The sequence below is a fragment of the Myotis nattereri genome (genome assembly GCF_964212035.1).
Source record: "Myotis nattereri genome assembly, chromosome: 18".
In the NCBI taxonomy this organism is placed as follows: Eukaryota; Metazoa; Chordata; class Mammalia; order Chiroptera; family Vespertilionidae; genus Myotis; species Myotis nattereri.
The window spans coordinates 40,145,984-40,169,857 of record NC_138093.1 but is presented as its reverse complement, the minus strand read 5'-3'; the positions used below and the strand labels follow the sequence as shown (position 1 = coordinate 40,169,857).

Below are 23,874 nucleotides of genomic sequence, written 5' to 3'. Positions count from 1 at the left end.
CCACATCAAAATCCACACCAAAATCCACATCAAATCCACATTGAAATCAACACCAAAATCCACATTAAAATCCACACCGAAATCCACATCAAATCCACACTGGAATTCACACCGAAATCTGCATTGAAATTCACATCGAAATCCACTGACAACTTTATCATTGTTGACAGAATTTTGAATGAAGCAAAGAACTTAACAAAATATATGAAAGGTCTTTTTGTAAATCACAAATGGACAGCAGATTTTAAAAGTTGCTTTTCTGATCATCCAGAAAAGACCATGTTTATTTCATAGTAAACAGCATGTGGGTGAGATGGGCCATCGCCAGGAGGCCGGGCAGCCACACTGCAGGGCTCTCAGGGGAAGGACAGCCACCAGCGGGCGAGGCTGTGGGGGCCCAGCAGAGCCAGCAGCTGCCAGGAGTGGGCGGGGCGGGGCGGGGTGGAGCGGGGCTTGGGGAGGGGAAGCACGGGGGACAGGTAGTGACTCGGGCCTTCCAAGGAGTCACCATGACGGGTGAATCCTGCCCGCTGCAAACAGCATGTTCACTTACATCAGCTCATGGCCATTCACCAAATGAGCAGAGGTTTAGGTGCGAGTCCTCTGTGTCCACATCACGTCAGGGAGAGCAGAGAGGGGCAGGGCCAGCCTACAAGCAGGGCCGAGCCCAGCCCTGCCAAGGAGCACAGACCTCACAGGGAGTGGGGGGTTGGGGGTGCGGGTGGGACATTGGGGCAGGGTATAGAATTCAGGGGTGTGAGATGGGCCTGGGGCACAGCTGGGATGCTGACAGGCAGAGATGGGCACCAAGTGGGCAGTCGTGCGGGCGGGGTAGGGGCTGGAGGTGGCCCTCGCGGGAGTGTCTGAGGTGCAGGGAACCTGCGGATGATGAGGCTGGAAGGAGAGCTCATGGCCAGGCCAGGGCCCCAAGCACGGGGTGTACACGGAAGCTGGGTAAATAATGGGGGGCCTTCATGTGTGCACTTATTCTTTCATTCATTCAACAAAAATGTACTAACCCTCCGTTGTTATGGGTTCACTCAGCGAGATAGACCACCAACTCAGAATTTAAATTTAAGAGCCTTTATTAAGCTGGCCAGCTGACTACAGTTACAGCACCCTGCCGAAGCAGAGGCTGAACTGCAGCGATGACCACAGGAGTTACATTTTATTATTAAATTCTGTGCAGGCCCAGAGAAAAATGTGTCTTTCAAATTCTGGGCCCCCAATATGGAGGAAACTCTCTTTATTTACACTTTTTCCAGTCCTTTGTCTCCCAAATTTGGAATGAGACTTCCGGGCCTTCTGAGAAAGGGGCCATGAGACCATATCTCCAGGCCTGGCCTGATGTCAGTACCTTCCTATCTATGTGTTTTAGGAACAGACAGCACAGCATGACCGTCTGGCCGAAGCGCCAGATATGCAGGCCAGCACATCGTCAGCGGGCAGCCCCTGCTGTCCCACCGGCTGGAGGAAGATGGAGGCTGCGGCCTGGCCCCTGGGAGCCGGGAATGGCAGTGGGAGGGCTCACTTGGCAGGTGGCATCGGCTCATCAGGCTAAGCCAGGGCCTCTGGCTGCCATGGGGAGGAAGCACCATCAGTGCTGCTCGTGGGGAGGGGAGGGCAGGGTGTCAGGAAAGCGGCTGGAGCAGGGGGGGTGGTGGGCAGGACGGAACCGCTGCCCCTGCCTGCCCTGCAGCAGGCCCCGGTCACACGTGGGCAGCATAGTCAGAGGATTGGCGCCTGGAGTCGTCCTCGTCTTCCCGCCCTCTGGGCAGTTCCTTCAGCTGCTCTGGAGGCTCCCGGTAGATGGACCGATTCCTGCGGCCATGAGGACAGAGGGAAGGTGTGCCCCAGAGCCGGGCAGTGCCCCTCAGGGCCTGCCAGCCCCACCCAGTGCCCCTGGCCGAAGGGCGGGCTCAGAGAGGACAGGAAGGGGCCCAGGCTTGTTCCTCCTGTGAGCTGAGGGACCCACCAGGGACAAAGGTTCTGGCCACATTGGGCCCTGGCCCCCTCAGCAGCCCTGCCCTGAGATCCACGGGCCTTGGTCAAGTCTAGGGCTGCTGTGCTGATAAAAATGACAGCTGTCCTGGTGTGAGGAGCTGGGGCCACCTTCCCCACCTGCCCAGACCGTGCCGCCGGCGGCCCACACTCACGGCCTGGTCTCCTCGTCCTCGCCCTTCTCCCGGCAGCAGCAGCAATAGACCAGGACGCCTATGATGATGAGGGCCGCCACCACGCCGCCCGCGATGCCCGAGTACAGGGCCACGTTCATGGAGGCTGCAAGGGACAGAGCAGCTGCACTGCCCGAGCCCAGCGAGCCGGACGGGGCCCAGCTGGAGGGCTGAGCACCCCAGGAGGCCCCACAGCCAGGGCCCCAGTCCCTCCACCCCCACCCCTGCCCCCTCACCCCTGGGATCCCGGTCCTCCAGCCCAGGGAGCAGCCTGGGGGCACCGTGAGGCCTGGCCTGGTGGGAGCGCCAGCCAGGACTGGGGATGCTCTTCTGCATGGAGATGCGGACAGGACAAGGACGATGGCCCTGGCTCTGTGCCCGCCTCCCTGTGCTCCCCGGGCCCGGAGTCCTCAGCGTCAGCCAGGCAGTCCTCCTCCAGCTCTACCTGAGCTGGGAGTGGCCCACCCCAAAGGATGGGGCCCGGACCACGGCGGCTCTGGCACCGCCCGGCCACTGGCTGGGCAGGTCTCCAGGCACCAGCGTCCTGGGCGCTGCTTCCAAAGAAGCAAGGGAGCTGGTCTGGCCTCCAGGCAGTGGGCTGTGCAGGGCGTCTGGCGGGTCCCCCGGCCACCGGCCCCCCCCCCAGCCACCGCTCCCCCCCCCCCCCCGGCCCCGGGCCCCCGGCAGCGGCACCTCCCCTCCCCGCCCCCACACTCGGCTGCTCTTACGAGGCCTGACGGTCAGGGTGATGTTGCAGGACTCGGTCCCCACCTCGTTGCTGGAGGTGCAGACGTAGTAGCCGGACATGTCCGTGGAGATGTTCTTCAGCGTCAGGGTGTGCCCCGCGCCTGGGAGGGAAGGCCGCGGCGTGAGCAGGCGCCAGGCGGAGGGGAAGCGGGCGCAGCTGCAGGCCGGGGCCTGGGTCCAGAGAAGCCCCGCAGCTGCAGGCCGGGGCCCGGCTCCCACTCACGGTGTGGCCCTGGGCGGCAACAGCTTCACTGCGCTCGGTTTCCTTATTTCTGAACAGAAAGAGCGCGGTGCCTGCCTCGCGGACACGGTGGGCGTCAGCCGAGGCCCCGGTCACTCAGGCCCACACAGAAGGCCCGACTGGCGGGCGCTCTGGACACACGCTATACACACGCGTCACCTGAAAATTCTGATGAGGCGTCACTATGACCCCCTCCATGACCTTCAGAAACTGAACCCGTAGCTGGGACTCATGTGGAGGAAGCTTTAGAAATCAGTATGTGAGCATGTGTGAGTGTGTGTATGTGTGTGTATATGTGAGTGTGGTGTGTGTCTGATGTGTTCATGAGTGTGTATACATGAGTGTGAGTGTGTGGTGTATGTGTATATCTATATATGTGAGTGTATGTGAGCGTGTATGTGTATATGTGAGTGTGAGTGAGAGTGTGTGTGTGTATATGTGAGTGTGTGTGGTGTTTGTGTGTATGTGTGGTGTGCGAAGGTGGTGTAATCATGAGTTTATATATGTGAGTGTGTGAGTGTGTATGCATATAATGTGAGTGTGTACATGAGTGTCTGTAGTGTGTGAATGTGAGTATACGTGTATATATGTAAGTGTATGTGGAGTTTGGATGTGTGAGTATGTATGTGAATATACATGTGTAATTATGAGTGTATGGTGTGTGTAGATGTGTGTATGTATGTATATGTGAGTGTGTGTTGTGTGAGTGTGTATATGTGGATGTATGTGGCGTGTTAATGTGTAGATGCGTGTGATTGTGTATATGTGAGTGTGTGTGGTATGTGAGTGTATGCAGTGTGTTAGTGTATATGTGTATATGTATGTGTGGTGTGTGTGTATATGTGAGTGTGTGTGGTATGTGGGTGTATGCAGTGTGTTAGTGTGTATGTGTATATGTGAGTGTGTATATGTATGTGTGGTGTGTGAGTGTGTATATGTGAGTGTGTATAAGTGTGTGTGGTTTGTGAGTGTATGCAGTGTGTTAGTGTGTATGTGTATATGTGAGTGTGTATATGTGAGTATGTGTGGTGTGTGAGTGTGTATATAAGTGAGTGTGTGTGGTTTGTGAGTGTATGCAGTGTGTTAGTGTGTATGTGTATATGTGAGTGTGTATATGTGAGTATGTGTGGTGTGTGAGTGTGTATATGTGAGTGTGTGTGAGTGTGTGTGGTATGTGGGTGTATGCAGTGTGTTAGTGTGTATGTGTATATGTGAGTGTGTATATGTGAGTATGTGTGGTGTGTGAGTGTGTATAAGTGTGTGTATCTGGGAGGAGGGTGCGGGGCAGCTGTCTGTCTCGACTCTTCACTGTCCACCCTTCCGTGGCCATTTAACTGTGGGAGCCGCAGCTTCGTGTCAGGGTGAGGGGAGAGGGGAGTCCTACCCCGACCCGCCTGAACTCAGGGGAGGCCCGAATGTGCTCAGGAGCGGCCTTCCTCCGAGTCCCGGCCCTGTGTGTGTGCACCTTGGGAGGAGAGCGGGTGTCACTGTATTTGTATGTCCTGTCCTCTGAGACGCTCTGCTGCGACTGCGGTTTTGAGAGGAGGGTTAGGAGGCCTTCGTCCTCTCCCCTGTGGCAGAACTAGCCTGTGTGGCCCTGCTGCCACCAGGAGGGCGCACTCCGTCCTGAGGGGACGGCCTACATGCAAATAGGACCGCCCGCCGCCGCCAGACATCCCAGGGGCGGCCGTGGTCTCCAGTAAGGAGTCCAGACTCTGCAGCAGGGTCCCCGGGCCGGGCCTGGTCCTGCCCCCCTCCAGCCTGCCGCCTGCCCTGCCCTGGCGCCAGCCTCCCCCGCCCATGCCACTCTCGCCAGGTTGTATTCCTGGGTCTGGACGAACCATCAATGTGCTTCCTCAGGCAGGAGGTCCCTGGTTCTGCCAGAAGCGACTGACTCTCCTGAAGTCACAAAACTACGAAATGACGAGCCCTTAGCAAACATCCTGCTTCAGGTCCAAGCAGGCGGCGAGGCCCCCATTTCCCAGGGAAGACAGACGGCGCAGTGGGGGCGGCAGGGACCGGAGCCCCCAGTGGCTGCCTTGGAGCTTATAGAAGGGAGTGTGACCGCCCCGCAGCGTCGCGGAGCTCCGCGAGGAGCAGAATAAGACGAAAACCACGCTTGCTCCCACCAGCTGGAATAGCAGCGGGTGTTCCCTGTGCTCATTCCCCCTAAAACCCTGGACACCCACAGCTCGGGGTGCTCTCTGGAATACGGCCCATGCGATGCTCACATACTGAAGAGACCATGACGAGAACGGGTTTAGAAATCAGAGTTAAGGGTAAATTTTTTTTTTTTAACGACAGAACTCTCGTAGCTTCTGATATGCTAATGAGCACTGGTTGGCGAGGGTGTAATGGTCTCATTTTCTAAACTAATGGGATTTTTAAAAAGAGGCAACTTGAAGGAACCCACTTTGGGACATGCTCTCCGACCTGGACATACTTCCAGGCGAATCAGGTTCCCTGTCTGAGCGGCTGGAGCTGGGGCTGCGCTCGGTGCACAGCGCGGGGATGGAGGGAAGGCTTGTTTAGGGCACGCACCCGGGCTTCCTACTCGAGTCGGCACCCTCCCCGGCTCCTCAAGCAAACAGTGGGCATTGGCGGCTGCCCAGGGCACACCCGGGGCCTAGACCTGCTCTGATTCCCACTCGGGGCTCCCCAAACCCCCTTTCTGGAAAGGACCTGATCGCTCTGAAGCTGTTTCTGCTGCAATGGTGACCCCTTGTGGTCAAGATGGGAAACGCACAGGACAGCGGCTCCCACCTTCCCGGGGCTCCGCTGGGCAGCCTGGTCTCCAGGGCACTGAAGTCAGTTGACAAGAGTTAACTTTCCTGTCCACAGCTTGGCTGCTGCCTCTGGCCTCCATGATCTTCCCTGGCTGCTGGGAGCAGGGCCCACGCCCACCCCTCAACTTCCTCCCTGTAGTGCTCCAGCCCCCAGAACCGCCCTCTCTCCCTCCCTCCCTCCTGGATATCAAATTCCCGCTCCTTCGTGCGTGGCACCCTGGCTACAGAGCATGTTCAGAGGTACCCCACACGGGCGCCCCTCTTGGCCTCCTCACAGCCTTCGGGAGGGCGATGGAACAAGGCCGGGCGGGACTACAGCGGGTGGAGAGTCAGGACCCGGTCCGTGTGCTGATCCCAGCTTCCCCGCCCGCCCTGCCGGCTCCGCCAACGGAAGCCGTCTCTAACGTGGGCAGGGGAGCCCTGCTCTGTGGTCCACCGTGGCCTGAACTGCTTATGTGAGAAACGGGTTTCGTCTGCCCCCGCAGGAAGCAGCGGGACAGGCTCTGCACGGCTCTGAGGCAGGAACGCCACCCACCACACCCTGGCACCAGGTGCCGCTCCTGTTGGCACCCCGACAGCCCACTCCTCCCTGTCTCTCCCAGGTCCCGAGTCTGACTGGCAGGTGAAGCTTTCAGAAGCGGGCAAGTGCACTTCCCTTAACCTCCTCGTGTCCTCGGCTCTCCCCTTGGGGGTTACGAGAGAAGAATGACGTTCTGGCTTCTGACAACCAGAGGGTCTTTTCTGTTGGAGGCAGGAGAACTGTGAATGGGGTGCCCGTTTGGGGCGCGCCTCAGAAGGAGCAGGTGGCCTCCCGGGCCCAGGCAGCCCCCCTCCCAGTGCACAGGCTCCTTTCAGTGCTGTCCCCGTCCTTCTGAGCATGCTCCCTGCGCCTTGCCACCCCCCACGCTCTGTGCCCTGCGGCCGGCCTGGCTGCTCCTCCTCAAGGCCCCAGCCCACAGCAGCGCCAAGCGCTCATAGCCGCCAGGCCAGTGGTTCTCAGCCTCGGCTGCACATTAGAAGCACCTGGGAATCTTTTTAAAATCCTGATTTCTGGGCCTCATCCTCCGGAAATTCTGTTTCTTTGTTGCTAATGTTGTGGCCCCAGAAATCAGGATTTTAAAAAGATTCCCAGGTGCTTCTAATGTGCAGCCGAGGCTGAGAACCGCTGCGCCAGGCACTCCGTGCTTCCCCGGTGCGTTTATTTAACCTTCACAGCAATCCTGTGCACTGAACACTAGCAAAATGCCCATGTTTCACGCAGAAGCTACAGCACAGAGAGGCTGAGACGCTTGCCAAGGTCGCACAGCGCGCCGTGCTGTCAGCCACGTGCTGTGCTGCCCGCGCCAGTGCCTCCTCCGGACGCCGCCTTGCTGGCCTCTGCGTCCTCTGTGGCAGCGCCACTGGGTGGAAGACTGTGGACCTGGACCCGCTGCGCACACTGTGCTGCCCGAAGGGCAGGCCGAGCAGTGGCCATGGCACACCGCGGCGACCGCTGCGGAGTCACGTTCCCAGCCAGAGAGGGGAGGCCACCGGCCAGGGGAGGCTGCCCGGCGCCAGCAGGAACTCCAGACGCGCCCAGAGCAGGCCTGCCAGCAGAAGCTGGCAAACTGGAAGCTTGCTGAGTCCACACCACAGCTTCCATGTCACATTAGAGCGAGGGGTTCCCGCAGTTCTGTCCTTTCGTTACTTTTAAGAAGTTCTTGTTTTGCCCCAAACGAGTGAAGGGTGGAGTGGCAGGTTCATCCCGGTTAAACGGGAGCCCCAGCCGGCACTCATGCGGCCACAGGCTGGCGGCTGCTGCCCTCCCATCCGACTTTTCCAGATACCACCTACCCTGCATGTGCCTCCCCCACACACACGCCTACCCTGCATGCACCTACCCCCCACACACGCCTACCCCACACACATGCCTACCCCACGCACATGCCTACCCCACGCACACGCCTACCCTGCATGTGCCTCCCCACACACACGCCTACCCTGCATGTACCTACCCCCCACACACACGCCTACCCTGCATGTGCCTACCCCCCATACAACACCTACCCTGCATGTGCCTACCCCATACAACACCTACCCTGAATGTGCCTACCCCACACACACACCTACCCTGCATGTGCCTACCCCCCCCACACACACCTACCCTGCATGTGCCTACCCCACACACACGCCTACCCTGCATGTGCCTACCCCACACACACACCTATCCCACGCACATGCCTACCCCACACACATGCCTACCTCACACACACGCCCACCCCACGCACACACCTACCCCACACACATGCCTACCCCACACACACACCTACCCCACACACATGCCTACCTTAAACTGACACCTACCTCCCACACACACCTACCCCCCCACACACCTACCCCACACACATGCCTACCTCACACTGACGCCTACCCCACGCACATGCCTACCCCCACACACACCTACCCCACACTCATGCCTACCCCCCCACACCTGCCCCACACTCATGCCTACCTCACACTGACGCCTACCCCACGCACATGCCTACCCCCACAAACACCTACCCCACACTCATGCCTACTTCACACTGACGCCTACCCCACACACATGCTTACCCCCACAAACACCTACCCCACACACATGCCTACCCCCACACACACCTACCCCACACACATGCCTACCCCCACACACACCTACCCCACACACATGCTTACCCCCACACACACCTACCCCACACACATGCCTACCCCACACACATGCCTACCCCACACACACACCTACCCCACACACACGCCTACCCCACACACACGCCTACCCCACACACACGCCTACCCCACACACATGCCTACACCACACACACACCTACCCCCCACACACGCCTACACCACACACACACCTACCCCCCACACACACTTACCCCACACACATGCCTACCCCACACACACACCTACCCCACACACATGCCTACCCCACACACACACCTACCCCACACACACACCTACTCCACACACATGCCTACACCACACACACACCTACCCCACACACACGCCTACACCACACACATGCCTACACCACACACACACCTACCCCACACACACGCCTACCCCCCCACACACCTACCCCACACACATGCCTACCCCACACACACACCTACCCCGCACACATGCCTACACCACACACACACCTACCCCCCACACACACCTACCCCACACACACACCTACCCCACACACACGCCTACACCACACACACACCTACCCCCCACACACACCTACCCCACACACATGCCTACCCCACGCACATGCCTACTCCCACACACACCTACCCCACACACATGCCTACCCCACACACATGCCTACCCCACACACACACCTACCCCACACACACGCCTACCCCACACACACGCCTACCCCACACACATGCCTACACCACACACACACCTACCCCCCACACACGCCTACACCACACACACACCTACCCCACACACACGCCTACCCCACACACACGCCTACCCCACACACACGCCTACCCCACACACATGCCTACACCACACACACACCTACCCCCCACACACGCCTACACCACACACACACCTACCCCCCACACACACTTACCCCACACACATGCCTACCCCACACACACACCTACCCCACACACATGCCTACCCCACACACACACCTACCCCACACACACACCTACTCCACACACATGCCTACACCACACACACACCTACCCCACACACACGCCTACACCACACACATGCCTACACCACACACACACCTACCCCACACACACGCCTACCCCCCACACACACCTACCCCACACACATGCCTACCCCACACACACACCTACCCCGCACACATGCCTACACCACACACACACCTACCCCCCACACACACCTACCCCACACACACACCTACCCCACACACACGCCTACACCACACACACACCTACCCCCCACACACACTTACCCCACACACATGCCTACCCCACACACACACCTACCCCACACACATGCCTACCCCACACACACACCTACCCCACACACACACCTACTCCACACACATGCCTACACCACACACACACCTACCCCACACACATGCCTACCCCACACACACACCTACCCCACACACATGCCTACACCACACACACACCTACTCCACACACGCCTACACCACGCACACGCCTACACCACGCACACGCCTACCCCACGCTGTATTTCTCCCTCCCCTGTTCCCAGCCCATTGAGCTGGAAGAACCCCTGAGACCAAGGGCGCCTCTGGCCTTGTCTTCTTATCTCCGAGAGCTCTGGGTGCAGCTGGCCAGGCAGCATGGGCACCGGGGCCGGGGCCCCCAGCTGTGCTCCCACTCCATGGGCTCCAAGGTAAGGACGGAGAATATTTGTATAGTTTTTGGATTTTCCCTCCCAGTTTGTTTCCTGACCAAACGGTCAAACACCAAGCTCCCCAGGACATGAGTGGCCTCCTGGCAATGGAATGGGCCCTCTCCACAGCCCTGGTCTCCTGTGTGCAGCCATAAGGGCGTGCATTTGTGGAAGTAGGTTCAGGGGAGTCTGAGACGGACGGCCTAGGAGGGAATGCGGACAGGAAATTCCCACCCTGAGCGGAGCCACAGTATTGGATGTGGGGCCTCAAATGTGAACTTGGCATAATCGTACTCAAAGCTGCGACCAGGGCTTTCGCAGTGACTCCGGTGCCCTGGGCCTGAGGAGCGCGTCATGGGCTCCCACCAGGTGCTTCTCAGGAAGCCGCCGCTGTTGCTTTCAGCAACTGGGGGGAGGCAGGCGTGGCTATGAGAAACCGGCGCCCAGAGACATGACCCAGGACGTAGCTGTGCCCACTGCAGAGTGGGACCGCCTTCCGGGCCCCCTGCAGCCTGGCAGTCGGCTGCGGGGGGTGTGGTTACCTGGCAGGCCCTTCCGCTCCTGGTTCTGGAGGTTGAAGCTCTGCCAGCGGTACTGAGGCGCCGGGGAGCCCTCCTTCGACTGGCAGGTCAGCTGGATGTCGCTCCCAATCACGGTGTCGCCCAGGATGCTGCAGTCCGGTTTGGAGGGTGGCACTGTGCAGGGAGGGGCCGAGAGGAGGCGTGAGTGGGCGGGGCTTGGCGACAGCCACCTACCTCCCACCCGAGCACTCACGTCTGCCGTCGTGTTTGCTCCCAGGCAGAGAGATTCACAGCCAGGAGCTGAGAGGCAAGCGCTCGAGGTCAGCCCAGCACAGCCCCTCCCCAGCGGCCTGTCCCCATCGCAGAGCAGCAGGCACAGTGCGAAGCGTCCCCGTGGCCAGTCCCCTCTGTCCCCTCTGTCCCAGCAGCCCTTACACCCGCTGCGGGGACCCCGGAGACCTCAGGTCTCAGTTTGCTGGTGTCCGCTCTCAGACAGGACGCAGATGCCACCTGAATACTTATTGCGGGCAGAGCCATGGGCAAGCGGAGCCGGGACACAATGGGCTGGAGGCCGCTGCAGGGCCTGCGCCTCCCACGGAGGACACCAGGGGGCGCCAGAGGCCGGGAAGCACCCGGCCCGATCCCATGGGCACCGGCAGGTGTCCCGGGCAAGGCGGCCTCCTTGGGTGACCTGGGCCTCGTGCCTCGTCCAGCCTGGGTGGGTGGCGCCACATACTTAATGCCCTTGTGGGTCAGAACTAGCCCCGCGGGAGAGCCATTAGGAAAGAAAACTTTGTTTTTTAAGAGAAACTGCTGAGTTTCTTGACATATAGTACAATATGATCTCTCTCACGCCTTTTTTTTTTTTAAGCAAAAAATGGGTTTCACCAAGTTCCATAACCTCAGATTAAGGGTGTCCCCTCGCCCTTCAAGTTAACTAAAATGCAGCGGCCCCGGCCGGGGGGGGGGGGCGCTGCCTCCCCAGCCGCCCCGGCGGGAGGGCCCGCTGCCTCCCCAGCCAGCCCCGGCGGGAGGGCCCGAGGTGCTAAAGGGCCACGGGAGACAGAACTCGGCAAAGACCAAAGACCGGGGGAAGAGGGGCTCAGCCGGGGAACCGGGGCAACGGGAGGATGGGGGGGGGAGCAGGAGAGAGGCTGGGGGACACGCTCATTTTCTTGGCTTGGTAACCTCTCTCTCTCTCTCTCTCTCTCTCTCTCTCTCTCTCTCTCTCTCTCTCTCTTTCTCGCTCTCTCTCCCTCTCTCTCTCGCTCTCTCTCTCTCTCTCTCTCTCTCTCTCTCTCTCTGTTGAGAGGACGTGCGGAGAAGCGTGGAGGGTCTGTCAGCGCCCCACTTGCTGCTGGTGGGGCGTGTGGGAGGGGAGACAGCCCTCCATTCAGGGCTGTGCTGTTTGACTCACGACGAAGCTTCAGAAAGCCAGGCAGCCACCTCAGCGACGAACAACCCCCCCCCCACCCCACCCCGCCCCCCGTGGTGTAAAGGGAGGAACTAAAGGGGGAACGGGGCCGTGGCGGTCAGACTCAGACAGGCGCTGCCTTGCGGGTGGGCCGTGCGGGCTGGGCACAGCACAGGTGTCGCCACAGGCTCCCCGCGGCTCTGGCTTGGCTGCCTGCTCTGGGCCTTGCCTACAGAGGGAGGTCCTAGCGTAGACGATGGCGCAGCTTCCCTCACAACGTGGACTCCACTCACGTTATTTGTAGGGAGAGAATGGGGTCTTGGGGCGTCTTTGAAAGGCAGACGACCTGGCGGCCGTGTTGTTAGTAAGTTGGGTGTGAAAAAGGGGAGAGGGCTGCCCTGGCGGATGGACCAGGTGGTTGGAGCGTCACCCATGCACCAGAGGTGGCAGGGTGATTCCCGGTCGGGCACATGCCCAGGGTCGGTTCCATCCCTGGTCGGGGCGCATGCGAGGGGCAACCAATCGATGTTTCTCTTTTATATCAATGTCTGTCTGCCTGTCTCTCTCCCCCCTCCCCTTTCTCTTTGAAAATCAGTGAATATATCCTTGGGGGAGGGTTTTAAAAAGAGGAGAGGTGTCCAGGAAGAGGCGTGATCAGAGCATGGACAGGATCCCGCTGAGCCCCAGGGGACACTCCCAATGGGCCGTGTCCTCTGCCCTGCAGAGCGGCCACCCTTCTGGAAACTAGAATGTTCTGCAGCTCTGAGGGAGGCGCAGTGCCTGCCTGAGGCCTGCGGACAACGGAGGAGTCCCAGCTCTGGGTCAGGCACTGCTGCTACCAGGCACCTGTCCTCCAGGCACCCCCTCCAGGCACCTATCCTTCAGGCACCTGTCCTCCTGGCACCTGTCCTCCAGGCACCTGTCCTCCTGGCACCTGTCCTCCAGGCACCTGTCCTCCTGGCACCTGTCCTCCAGGCACCCCCTCCAGGCACCTCTCCTCCAGGCACCTGTCCTTCAGGCACCCCCTCCAGGCACCTCTCCTCCAGGCACCTGTCCTCCAGGCACCCCCTCCAGGCACCTCTCCTCCAGGCACCTATCCTTCAGGCACCCCCTCCAGGCACCTCTCCTCCAGGCACCTGTCCTTCAGGCACCCCCTCCAGGCACCTCTCCTCCAGGCACCCCCTCCAGGCACCTCTCCTCCAGGCACCTATCCTTCAGGCACCCCCTCCAGGCACCTGTCCTCCAGGCACCCCCTCCAGGCACCTCTCCTCCAGGCACCTATCCTTCAGGCACCCCCTCCAGGCACCTGTCCTCCAGGCACCTGTCCTCCTGGCACCTGTCCTCCATGTACCCCCTCCAGGCACCTGTCCTCCAGGCACCTGTCCTCCAGGCACCTGTCCTCCTGGCACCTGTTCTCCATGCACCCCCTCCAGGCACCTGTCCTCCTGGCACCTGTCCTCCAGGCACCTGTTCTCCAGGCACCTGTCCTTCAGGCACCTGTTCTCCATGCACCCCCTCCAGGCACCTGTCCTCCTGGCACCTGTCCTCCAGGCACCTGTTCTCCAGGCACCTGTCCTCCAGGCACCTGTTCTCCATGCACCCCCTCCAGGCACCTGTCCTCCAGGCACCTGTCCTCCAGGCACCTGTTCTCCAGGCACCTGTTCTCCATGCACCTCCTCTAGGCACCTGTTCTCCATGCACTCCCTCCAGGCACCTGTCCTCCAGGCACCTGTCCTCCAGGCACCTGTCCTCCTGGCACCCCTGCCGCACCTGCTGCCTACCACAGGAAGGGGGGCACTCACCCAGGACCAGGAGGCGGACTCGGGCCTTGGAGGTGCCGTCCAGGTCATTGAGCAGCGAGACGGAGCACTCGTAGGTGCCGTTGTCGTCCATGGTCAGCTGGTTGATGATGATGGAGGCGTCGGACTCCTCGGCATTGCCCGACAGGTTGACACGGTTCTCATAAAGTTTACCGTAGTTGTATTCTTTGGTCGAAAATGTCCAGGCGAGCACCCTTTCCTGGAGGAAGGAGAGATGCCGCCTGGCCCTCACCCTAAGGCTTCGGCGCGGCCCTTCCTCCCGCGGTGCCGCTACCCCGAGGCCCCGCCCGCCCACCCGCAGCACCGACGCCACCCTCGGACCAAGCAGCTCTCCTCTGTGGCACCAGCTCCCAGCATCTTCCTAAGTTTAGTGACAACATTGAAGGGCTGGGCAGGGGGCGTGAGGGTAAATGGGGTTTCCCCAGATCCCGCCTCGCTCTCACCCCGCAGGTGAGCCCACTGTCTGTTCCTGCGCCCCGTCAGCCAGCGCCCATTGAGCGCCTGCCACAGGCCAGCACCGTGTGGGCAGCGCCCTGGGCTCCCGGCCGCTTCGTGTACTTGGTTCTTGCCTTTGGAGTTTATTTATTCACCAATTTACTCATCGCTTATCAAATGGAGCCTGGAGCAGACTGAGGTCGGTTCTGCCCGCCCGTCCGTGACGCCCTCTCTCGGGGACACTCACCGAGTGGCTCCACAGCAGCTTGTCCCACAGGATGAATCCTTTCCGCTCCAGGACGGAGGTGCGGTAGGTGCAGGGGAGGGTGACGCTCCGGCCTCGGGCAGCCCGCAGGACTTCCCCCGGCGTCTCCACTGAGATGGCGGTGACGGTCACCCAGACTGCGGGACGGTGGGGTGGGGGCAGGTGAGGGCGCGGGCAGGCCCCGTGGCGTCCTGCCCCCGCGGCCGCAGCCCACACACGGCATGGGCCCCTCCCGCAGCACACGGCCCGCCTGCCTGCCAGCCTCGGCCCCTGCCTCCTGCCCATCCACCTCCCAGGTCAGACGCGTTTATCCCCGCACCTGCGACTCCACATCAACACACGGCTTCTCCAGGGCTGGAGGAAGTGGCACAGCACTGAGTTAAATGGTTTAAACGGAGTCCCTCTGTCCCTAAATGCATGACCCCCAGCAGTCCCTCGGGCACTCGGGCCTGCGTTCTCACTGGGACACGGCCGGTGGTGAATGCCTGGCTGGAATGTTCGCTTTGCTGAGAACGGGGGCTGCCCCGTAATCCGCGCCCATCACTGTGAGTTGTCCTGCGTGTGCTCTGTCCTGCTGGCTCGCTTCCACCGTCCTGGCCCACAGTCTGTTCCTGAAGACCCCCTCGGTTATAAAGAAGAAGTCACGCGAGAACCACCCCCAGCACCCTGGGCGAACGCTCGGGAAGGACTATCATTGCTAGGGGTGTAGGGATCGTTAGGACAGGGAGTTAAAAGCATTTCATGTTGGTAGACCGTGAGGGGAAAGACGGAAGTGAACGGATAGGAAAGAGCTCATAAGCCAAGGGGAGCTCTCTGAGCGGAGTCAGATGCTATTGTAAACCCGGGGGGCCTCTGTGGGTGGGTCCTGGCCCCAGGCACCCTGCCATGTTCCGTAACCCCCACTGGGAATGAACCCCGGGTTTAAGGATGTCAGGCCCCCAGCACCCCACACAGCCGGACCCCTGGCTCTCACACCGCGGGCCTCACGGCTCGGGGCTCCGATGGCTGTCCCCCAGTCCCCTCCCACCTCCTGGAACAAGCCAGGTCCTCCCCCCTCTGGGCTCAGGGTTGTAGCTCTGGGCCCTGGGTTCCTCTTCTGTGGGATCTTCGTATCCCTACGCAGTGGAGGAGCCCCAAGTGGAACAGCTAACCTGTGATTAGAAAACTAAGACGTGGAGGAATTCTAGAAATTTCTAGAGCCTTCCAACCACCTTCTTTCCACTTCCTTGCCCAGGTCTGTTGGGCACCTTCCTCCCAGTTGCCCTGGATCTCCCCCCGCCCAGTAGTTGCCTCCCTAGAGCTGTGTCCTTCACGCCCCAGAATATTCCTCCCTCCTCCTCACTCCCCTGTGCTCCCAAGTGTGAGCTCCCCACGCATCCGCCATCCACGGATGTGCTGACTCACCCCAGGGGCTAAGCCAGCCGTGGGCAACTTTCTGACTCGAGGGCCACAATGGGTTCTTAAACTGGACCGGAGGCCGGGACAAAAGCATGGATGGAGTGTTTGTGTGAACTCATATAAATTCAAAGTGAACATCATTACATAAAAGGGTACGGTCTTTTTTTTTTTTTTTTTAGTTTTATTCATTTCAAACGGGCCGCATCCGGCCCACGGGCTGTAGTTTGCCCACGGCTGGGCTAAGCACTAATAGTTCAGTGACCAGCTAGCCTTCTGGGGGTCGGGGGGGAGAAGGGGGGACGTGTTGGAAGAGCAGGTGCTTCACCTGCCAGGAGGGCGGCACTCTCCTGCGCTGAGGCCCTTGGCGGAGAAGGAAACGCCTAAACTCTCCCAGGCAGGGCTGTGCCACCTGCCACCCGTGAGCACCTGCTCCGAGAACCGCTGCCATGAGGAGTTATCTCGCCCGCAGGAGGGCGGCCCAGAACACATGCTGGAGCCCAGCTGCCCGGGTGGCACCTCACCCTGACTTACCAGCTGTGTAACCAGGGCAACTTAACGAACCTCTCTGCCTCAGTTTCCTCCACTATAAAATGAGGAGCCCTGGCCAGGTAGCTCAGTGGGTTAGAGAGTCTTCCCGCTACGCCAAGGTTGGGGGTTCAATCCCAGGTCAGGACACATATGAGAAGCAGCCAATGAATGCATTAATATGTGGGAGAAAAAAAATCAGTGTTTCTCTCTCTCTCTCTCAAAATCAATAAATAAACACATTTACAATGAGGACAGTGCTCTCTAACTCCAGGTTGTTGTGAGGGTTGAACGACAATACATTTAGCGTGCACACCCTTTCCCCAGCACATACGCAGGTACCAGCGATGTTATCGTGTCTTTTCCTCTGCTGGGCTGTGTTGCTCCATCGTCATATCCCCGGGGCACAGCCAAGTGCACCCACATCGGACCTGCTCTAGCAAATGAATGAGGTACAGAGCAGCCAAGCTTTCAACATGGGTAGGATTCACAGCCCAGACACTTGGTTGCAGACTCTATCCCACAGATCACGAGAAAATGCAAAAAAAAAAAAAAAAAAAAAAATCAAGTAAAGAAGCCCCTCCCCTCCGGGGGAGGCCAAGTCTGCAAAGTGCTCCAGGCCAGTGGTCGGCAAACTCATTAGTCAACAGAGCCAAACATCAACAGTACAACGATTGAAATTTCCTTTGAGAGTCAAATTTTTTAAACTTAAACTATATAGGTAGGTACATTGTTATGAACTTAATTAGGGTACTCCTAAGGCTTAGGAAGAGCCACACTCAAGGGGCCAGAGAGCCGCATGTGGTTCACAAGCCGCAGTTTGCTGACCATGGCCCCAGACGAAGCCGGGCTGTCCTTTAGCCTCCCTAAGGGGCGGGGCCGGAGGCCGGCGAAGCCACGGTGATGCTTGTAAGTCATCACGGTTTGTTACGAAGATGAACTGTCTCTTGAGAGCTCCCGGGAAGCAACACACCCGAGGCGGGAAATGAAGTGCGTGATGGACTGGCTGCTGGAGGCCACACAGTAAACGTGGGGGCCCTGGGGGCACTGGCAGTACTGCCTCCACTTAGGACATCCATCTGCTCCCACGGACGGACGAGGAGGAGCTGGTGCGAGGCCAGAGGCCGCCGCCTGCCCGGGGCTGGGCCCGCGCTCTGTGTTGAGGAAGTGCGGGTCTTTGGAGGGGCCCTGCATGCTGGCGGGTGGGTTTTTCCTGCTCCCTCTTACGAATGACCTCCAACTGGCACTGGGGGGAGATGGGGGGTTAGAAATCGATGAATGTTCGTTGAACTTTTTGTTCAACATGGATCTTAGGAATCTGCAAATGCCAATCAAGTCACTGGTTTTCCCCAGTGGCCCCAGTTTAGTGCAGGCGCTGGGCGTTGCCGCGGGCCTGCTCACGGCCGCCTCCTCTGGGAACCCACTGGGAACCCCCAGCCCTCACTGCGCTGGCTTGTATGTGATTTATTTCTGTGAGTGTAGTTGGCATCCGGTATCACATTAGTTTCAAGTGCACAGTATAGGGATTCGGAATGCACATGCCTTACGACGTGATCGCCACACCACGTCCAGTGCCCACCTGTCACCCTGTGGAGCTGTGACAGTGTCATTACCACAAGCCCGTCACCTTTCACCCAGCTCCCCGCGCCCTCCCGCCGGCCACCACCAGTTTAATCTCTGATTCCATGAGTGTTTTTGTTTGTTTGGGTTTTTGTTTGTGTTTATTAGATTTCACATGTAAGTGAAATCATGCGTATTTGTCTTCCTCTGTCTGACTTGTTTCACTTAGAAATGCCCTCCAGGTCCATCCGTGCTGCCACCAATGGCAGTTTCCTTCTTTCCCGTGGCTGAGGGTCTGCACACGCCTCCTTCAGCAACTCCTCTCTGCGGGCTCCTGTGCGGCTCCCGCCTCCTGCCGCGGTGAATAAGCTGCCGTGAGCGTAGGGGGGCAGGTGGCTTTTGAGCTAGTGTTTCCGTTTTCTTTGCTGGCTTTCAGGGCCACCTCAGGCAGGTGACTGTCCCACGCACACTCTTCCCGGGTGGATGAGGGTGGGTGGGTGCAGGCCTCCTCCCCTCCCCAGACAGGGCTCCTTCCCACCCCAACGCGTCTCCACGGAGCTGAGGGCTCAGACGACCTCGCTGAGTGAGCGGTTCGTGGCACAGTCCTGCCCAGACGGGTCGGAGGCCACGGCCAGCGGGCACCTACTGGAGCCTAATTACGCGTTCAATGCCGGTGTGAAGGCAGGGGTGGGGACCCTTTTCTCTGTCAGGGGCCATTTGGATATTTATAACACCATTCCATACAGAATTAGCAACTTAAAAACTAGCCTGCTTATGTCTGGTCAAACGTTTAATTAATTCACCACTAAGGCCTTGGCGGGGCCAGGCCCAATGACTTTTCGGGCCTCATTCGGCTCATGGGCCGGACGTTCCCCACCCCTGTGCTGGGAGAGAAGAGTGGCAGAGGGCAGGTGTGGGACCAGGACTGGACAGGAAAGGCCGCCCGAGGGGCCGGGCCTTGAAACAGCCCCAGGGATCCCGTTCCAAGGTGGACATGTGCACACGAGGGACCGGATCAGGCGTGAGCCTGTCTGCACAGCCGCACCGCTTCCCGCCACCGCAGAGAGAGCGGGTTCTAGGAGAACACAGGCCCGCACGCAGGGCGGTCACAGCGGACTGGGTTCTGGGGTCACAGGGCAATTTGGGGGTTTTGTGCATTTTTAGTTCCCAAACGTCCCGCAACAGGCACGCGCGCTCCTGGAACCATCTCGCTGGCTCCGGTTTGTAAGTCACGCAGGTAGCACGGCACCGGGAGGACCTGGCCTGTCGCAGGGCACAGCCAGCTGGAACCAGGGGCCCCATCATGCCTCTCGCGGGGGTCTCTCTGGTCCCAGCTGGGGCAGAAGGTGAAGAGACCTGAGCGGGGTTCCAGGGCAGGAGCTCCCAGGGGGAGAGACAACAGAAGAGAAGCAGATGGAAAGACCCAGCCTGGGCAGGGGAGGGGCGGGAGCTGGCGGCCTGCCCCGCCCGCTCATCCCCAGTGAACTTTGTAGCAGTCCCAGGTCCTGCTGGTGTTTATGGCCGCCTGACTCACAGGCAGACAATGCAGCTCAGGGCACTGGTGGCCGAGGGGAGGGAGGCCGGCAGGAAGGGGGTGGGTTCTGGAGTGACAGTTGGTGCCCTGGGCGGGCAGGAGGAGATAAAACCCAAGTAACGCCAAGGCCAGGGGCAGCCTCACTCTACCTCCCAGCCCAATAGCTCTGCCCTTCGGGGCTCACCACCACTGCGTCCAAACAGCACATTGTCCCATCCAGGCCCTTTGAGGCAGATCCTGCCACCTGGCCCCTGGCCCCTGCAGTCACACCGCTGCCGTGCGGCCAGCTGGGGGCCCCGCCCTGCCCCCACTTGTTTTCTGTCCGGTGCCCCAGGTCCGGTCCCCACGGCACTCTGACTTCAGTGGGGAGTCAAACTGACCCCCCTCAGCCTGTGACCAGCAGGAGCCGGGCACTCAGAGTGGCCAAGTGGAAGGCATTTAGGGGCAGGTCTCCTGCTGGGGGGCAGGGGTGGGCGGGGAGTGCTCTAACGAAGACCCCAAGGGGGGGATTCTAGAATGGCAGGACCAGCCTGCAAGTCTGGAACTTAGAAAGCTGGTTCCCGCCAGAACCCATTGTGGATCAGCACCCACTGGTTCAGTACATTTGTTTAGATGAGGGGAGAAAAAAACACATTTCTCATCTGGAGCATTTGAGGGTGATGGATTCCTTTACTTCTCTATGTAAAGCAGTATTTCCCCAAGTTTTTCTCACTTCTGCTTCAAGGAGGGTTCCTCTAGTTCCAGGGCTGTGGGTTGTGTGTGTGTGTGTGTGTGTGTGTGTGTGTGTTATCAGGTCTTCACAGACTTCCGGGCCTTGGGCAGCACTGTTCAGGGACGTTCTTCCTGGGGGGTTCCTCTCTCTGAATCTCTTTTCCTGCCGCTGGGACTGTCCCCACGCCCAGTCCTCATGGGGTCTGAGGACCCAGAAATCCCTGGAGTTCTGGGCTCAGGTTGGAGTGTTTCCTCTAGCAGCCTCTGGGGGGTGACAGCTCCGGGCTCCGCCCCAGTCATCCTGACTCTGGGCGCAGGTCTGCCAGATGAGCGCCCTCCGGCGATGAGGAGCCAAACTCCAGTTATTTTCTGTAACGTACACCTGCCCGCACTGATAATAAGAGGCATTTGTTGAATGCTCCTGGTGCCAGGCACTCTTCCTAGATCCCTACACCTACGAACGCTGAATATCGGCAGCACCTCTGGGAGGAACAGCGAGCATCCTGCCCATTTCACAGGTTAGGAAGTGGAGGTGTATGGAGGTGAACTTTGCCCACACTAAAGTGAGTGAAGGAAGAGGGTGGCTGGGCCCCGGGGGAGGCCTGGGAGGAAGAAGTGTTTGTCCCTGACGTTAGAACTGTCAGGCCCATGGCTGGTCACCGTCAGTGTTGTTTTTAAATTCTCTAAATGCACTGCCTTCTGTTTCATCCCCCACGTTATCTGATGTGATACCTTCTCCCTCCCGCAGCCTGAGGGGCTGGGCCTGTTATCAGTGTGGAGTTGCTCTGCCCAGGACGTCAGCAAGATCTACGATATAACTGGGCAAGTTCAGGTGCAGAACTCCGCCTCCTCCAGCAGCCCGCCCAACCTCCCTGCGCCTCCTCGGAGTCCTCTCCTGAGGGTGGGGGAGGGCCCCCTGGCTGCTCTTAGGTTTGACCGTCGAAGGCCTTCGTTGCTCACATGCAGGTGGCAATGGCTATTTCTCCCCCAAATGTTTTCACTCAGCGAACTGTCCTAGGACCCGAGGGGCCATCCAGCCTGGGCCCTCTGCCCCGGGCTCCAGCCCATCCTCTGGTGAGAAAGGCCAGGTGGTGGGCAGGGGTTCTGGCCTGGGCAGGGGGAGAGGGGGCAGAAACACACTTTATCTGAACACAAGCCCAAGAACGGGTTCCTCCTCACAGGGGGAGGCCAACGGACCCTCCAGGCAACGCAGGGCTAGGGCCACTTTCCATTCTACGCTGGGTGAGCATTTTGTTTTGAGGTCATTTCCTAAGCAAATCAACTTTCTTTTCATTCAGGCATGGGTTGCAGCGGATGGGGGAGGGGAAGCCAGGCATCACAGCCCAGCTGGGCAGGATGGTCACTTCTTCTCAGCCCCCGCCCATTCCCACCTGGGTCTGCCAGCTGAGCCTCACTCCTTCGGTGCCCGCACAAAGTGTGTCCAGTAAGGAGCTGTCTGCATGAAGACGTGGCCCAGGCCCCGTAACCTGGTGACCAGGCCCCTCGGGCCCCAGTCAGATGGACCACCTGGCAGCTTGGGCTTGAGTGAATCGGTCTTTTCCAGATCTATCTTCAAGCTCGACCCAGCCCTTCCCCAGAACCAGGCCGCCCTCCAGGAGTGGAGAGGTGGGGAAGGTGGGAGCCTGGGGGCCTGGGAGGATGGTCTGGGCATGGCTGGCGGGTTCTGGGGCCTCCTGTACAAGCTGATTATTTTTGTTGTTGACTTTTAGAGAGAGTGGAAGGAAGGGGGAGAAACAGAGACAGAAGCATCGATGTGGGAGAGACACATCAATTGATTGCCTCCTGCACTTTCCCTGAATGTCAAGCCTGCAGTTGAGGTTTGTGCCCTTAACTAGAACCAAACCTGGGACCCTTCAGTCTGAGCCAAACCAGCCAGGCACACAGCTGAAAGGTGAGCTCTGCCTCGTCGAGCCTCCTTGGCTCCAGGCCTAGGGCTTAGGACTCTGTGCTTCCTGCTATGACCCTCCGCCTCCCTCCTTTCTTCCCAGCTCCCTGGAGCCTGCAATCGCTTCTACGCTGCAGGCTGATGAGATTTCTCAGTGTTGCCAAAAACACTGAGTGAAATCTACTCCTAAAATTCCCAGCCCCATCTCTCACCTTCCCTTCCCATTCCCATTCCCGCCAGGCCCAGGACCCTAACGCCAAGCCTTCCTCCATCCTAACTCTAGGGATGCCACGGTCTCACACAGCAACGGGGCTGGGACGCAGCTGCTTGGCCACAGCTGTCTGATTCTTATTTTGTGGGGCCCCGTCTTCTGAGCTCCGGGTGAGCAGAGAATCAGAGGCTGAGGGGCTGGGGCCTTGGGAAGGGCCTGTCTCGCCTTTGTTTGTCGTTCTTGTTGAAAGGTTGGGTCTTCTTTTGCTCTGGGAATGATATTGGGTCAGTTGAATTGTCTTTCTGCCTCAGTTTCCCTATATGTGGTGCAGATGTTAAAACTCTTCACATTGACTTTTTCTCTGGTTTTAAGGCAAAGGTTAAAATCTCAAGTAGTGAACATGTCTAAATCCATAGATCCTGGATTTTCCAGGACAAACTCAATTTCAAACACTTTGTCCCAAAGGTCAGATCCTGTGTCCGACCCTCTATTCTGATCTGAGATCAGAAAATATGGTGTTTGAGAATTTGCGAATTCTTCGTTTTAGAAAAGGGCTGGGATCCTATTTACTAATACGCGAATGATAAAGCATTCTGATTATGGGTTCTGGACCGGAACCCGCCACCTGAACGACAGAACGTGTCATTCTGCCCAGCAGGGCCTCCCGGGGAGACTCGCCCACCTGGGCACTGGGCGGGGAAGGGCCTACTCACCCCCACAGAGCACCCACAGCACAGGCCGCGTCGTCCCCGCCATGTCCTGCTGCCTCGTCGCCTCAAGCCCAGCCGGGAACCGGCAGTACCCAGACAGGTGTGGGCTGACTCCTGAGAGCTGGCCCCGAGGTGCACCGAGGGCTCCTCTTCCTGGTCCCCCAGCTCAGCCTGGCCCGCACACCCCGCCCCTCACCTCGACTGGCAGGCAAGCTCACCTGTGGGGCTGGACTTGTGCTCCACCTCCTCTACCAAAGGCCCCAACGGGAACTTGCCCGCCTTCTCCTTGAACTCTCTTCCTGCCTTTTCACCTCTTGACAGGTGTACAAAGTCCTGGGCTTCTCCTATGATGGACAGGAAATTGCCGCCTCGTCATAAAAAGGGAAATGATCTCAGAGGAGAGTCTGAACCAATTAAGAAGGGCGTTGCCCACAGTCTGCACCACCCCAAGGCCCAACATGACCCTGTCACTCCCTCCCCACCTACAAGCCCAGCCCACACTAGACACGTCGTGAGGAGACGGGAAGTCTGTCTCCTCAGAGGGCGGACCGCCTGGT

The 23,874-nt window shown here is 59.2% G+C and overlaps 1 protein-coding gene across 1 annotated transcript; it reads right to left on the bottom strand.

The window, feature by feature from the left end:
* Positions 1–1,709: 1,709 nt before the first annotated feature.
* On the bottom strand, positions 1,710–23,363 carry GPA33 (glycoprotein A33; the record flags this gene model as incomplete). The annotated part of the gene is made up of 7 exons (XM_081111931.1): positions 1,710–1,821; positions 2,157–2,280; positions 2,903–3,022; positions 10,850–11,002; positions 14,045–14,261; positions 14,745–14,899; positions 23,321–23,363. The coding sequence occupies 7 exons, from the start codon at positions 23,361–23,363 to the stop codon at positions 1,710–1,712; spliced, it is 924 nt and encodes a 307-aa protein (XP_080968057.1).
* Positions 23,364–23,874: the final 511 nt, after the last annotated feature.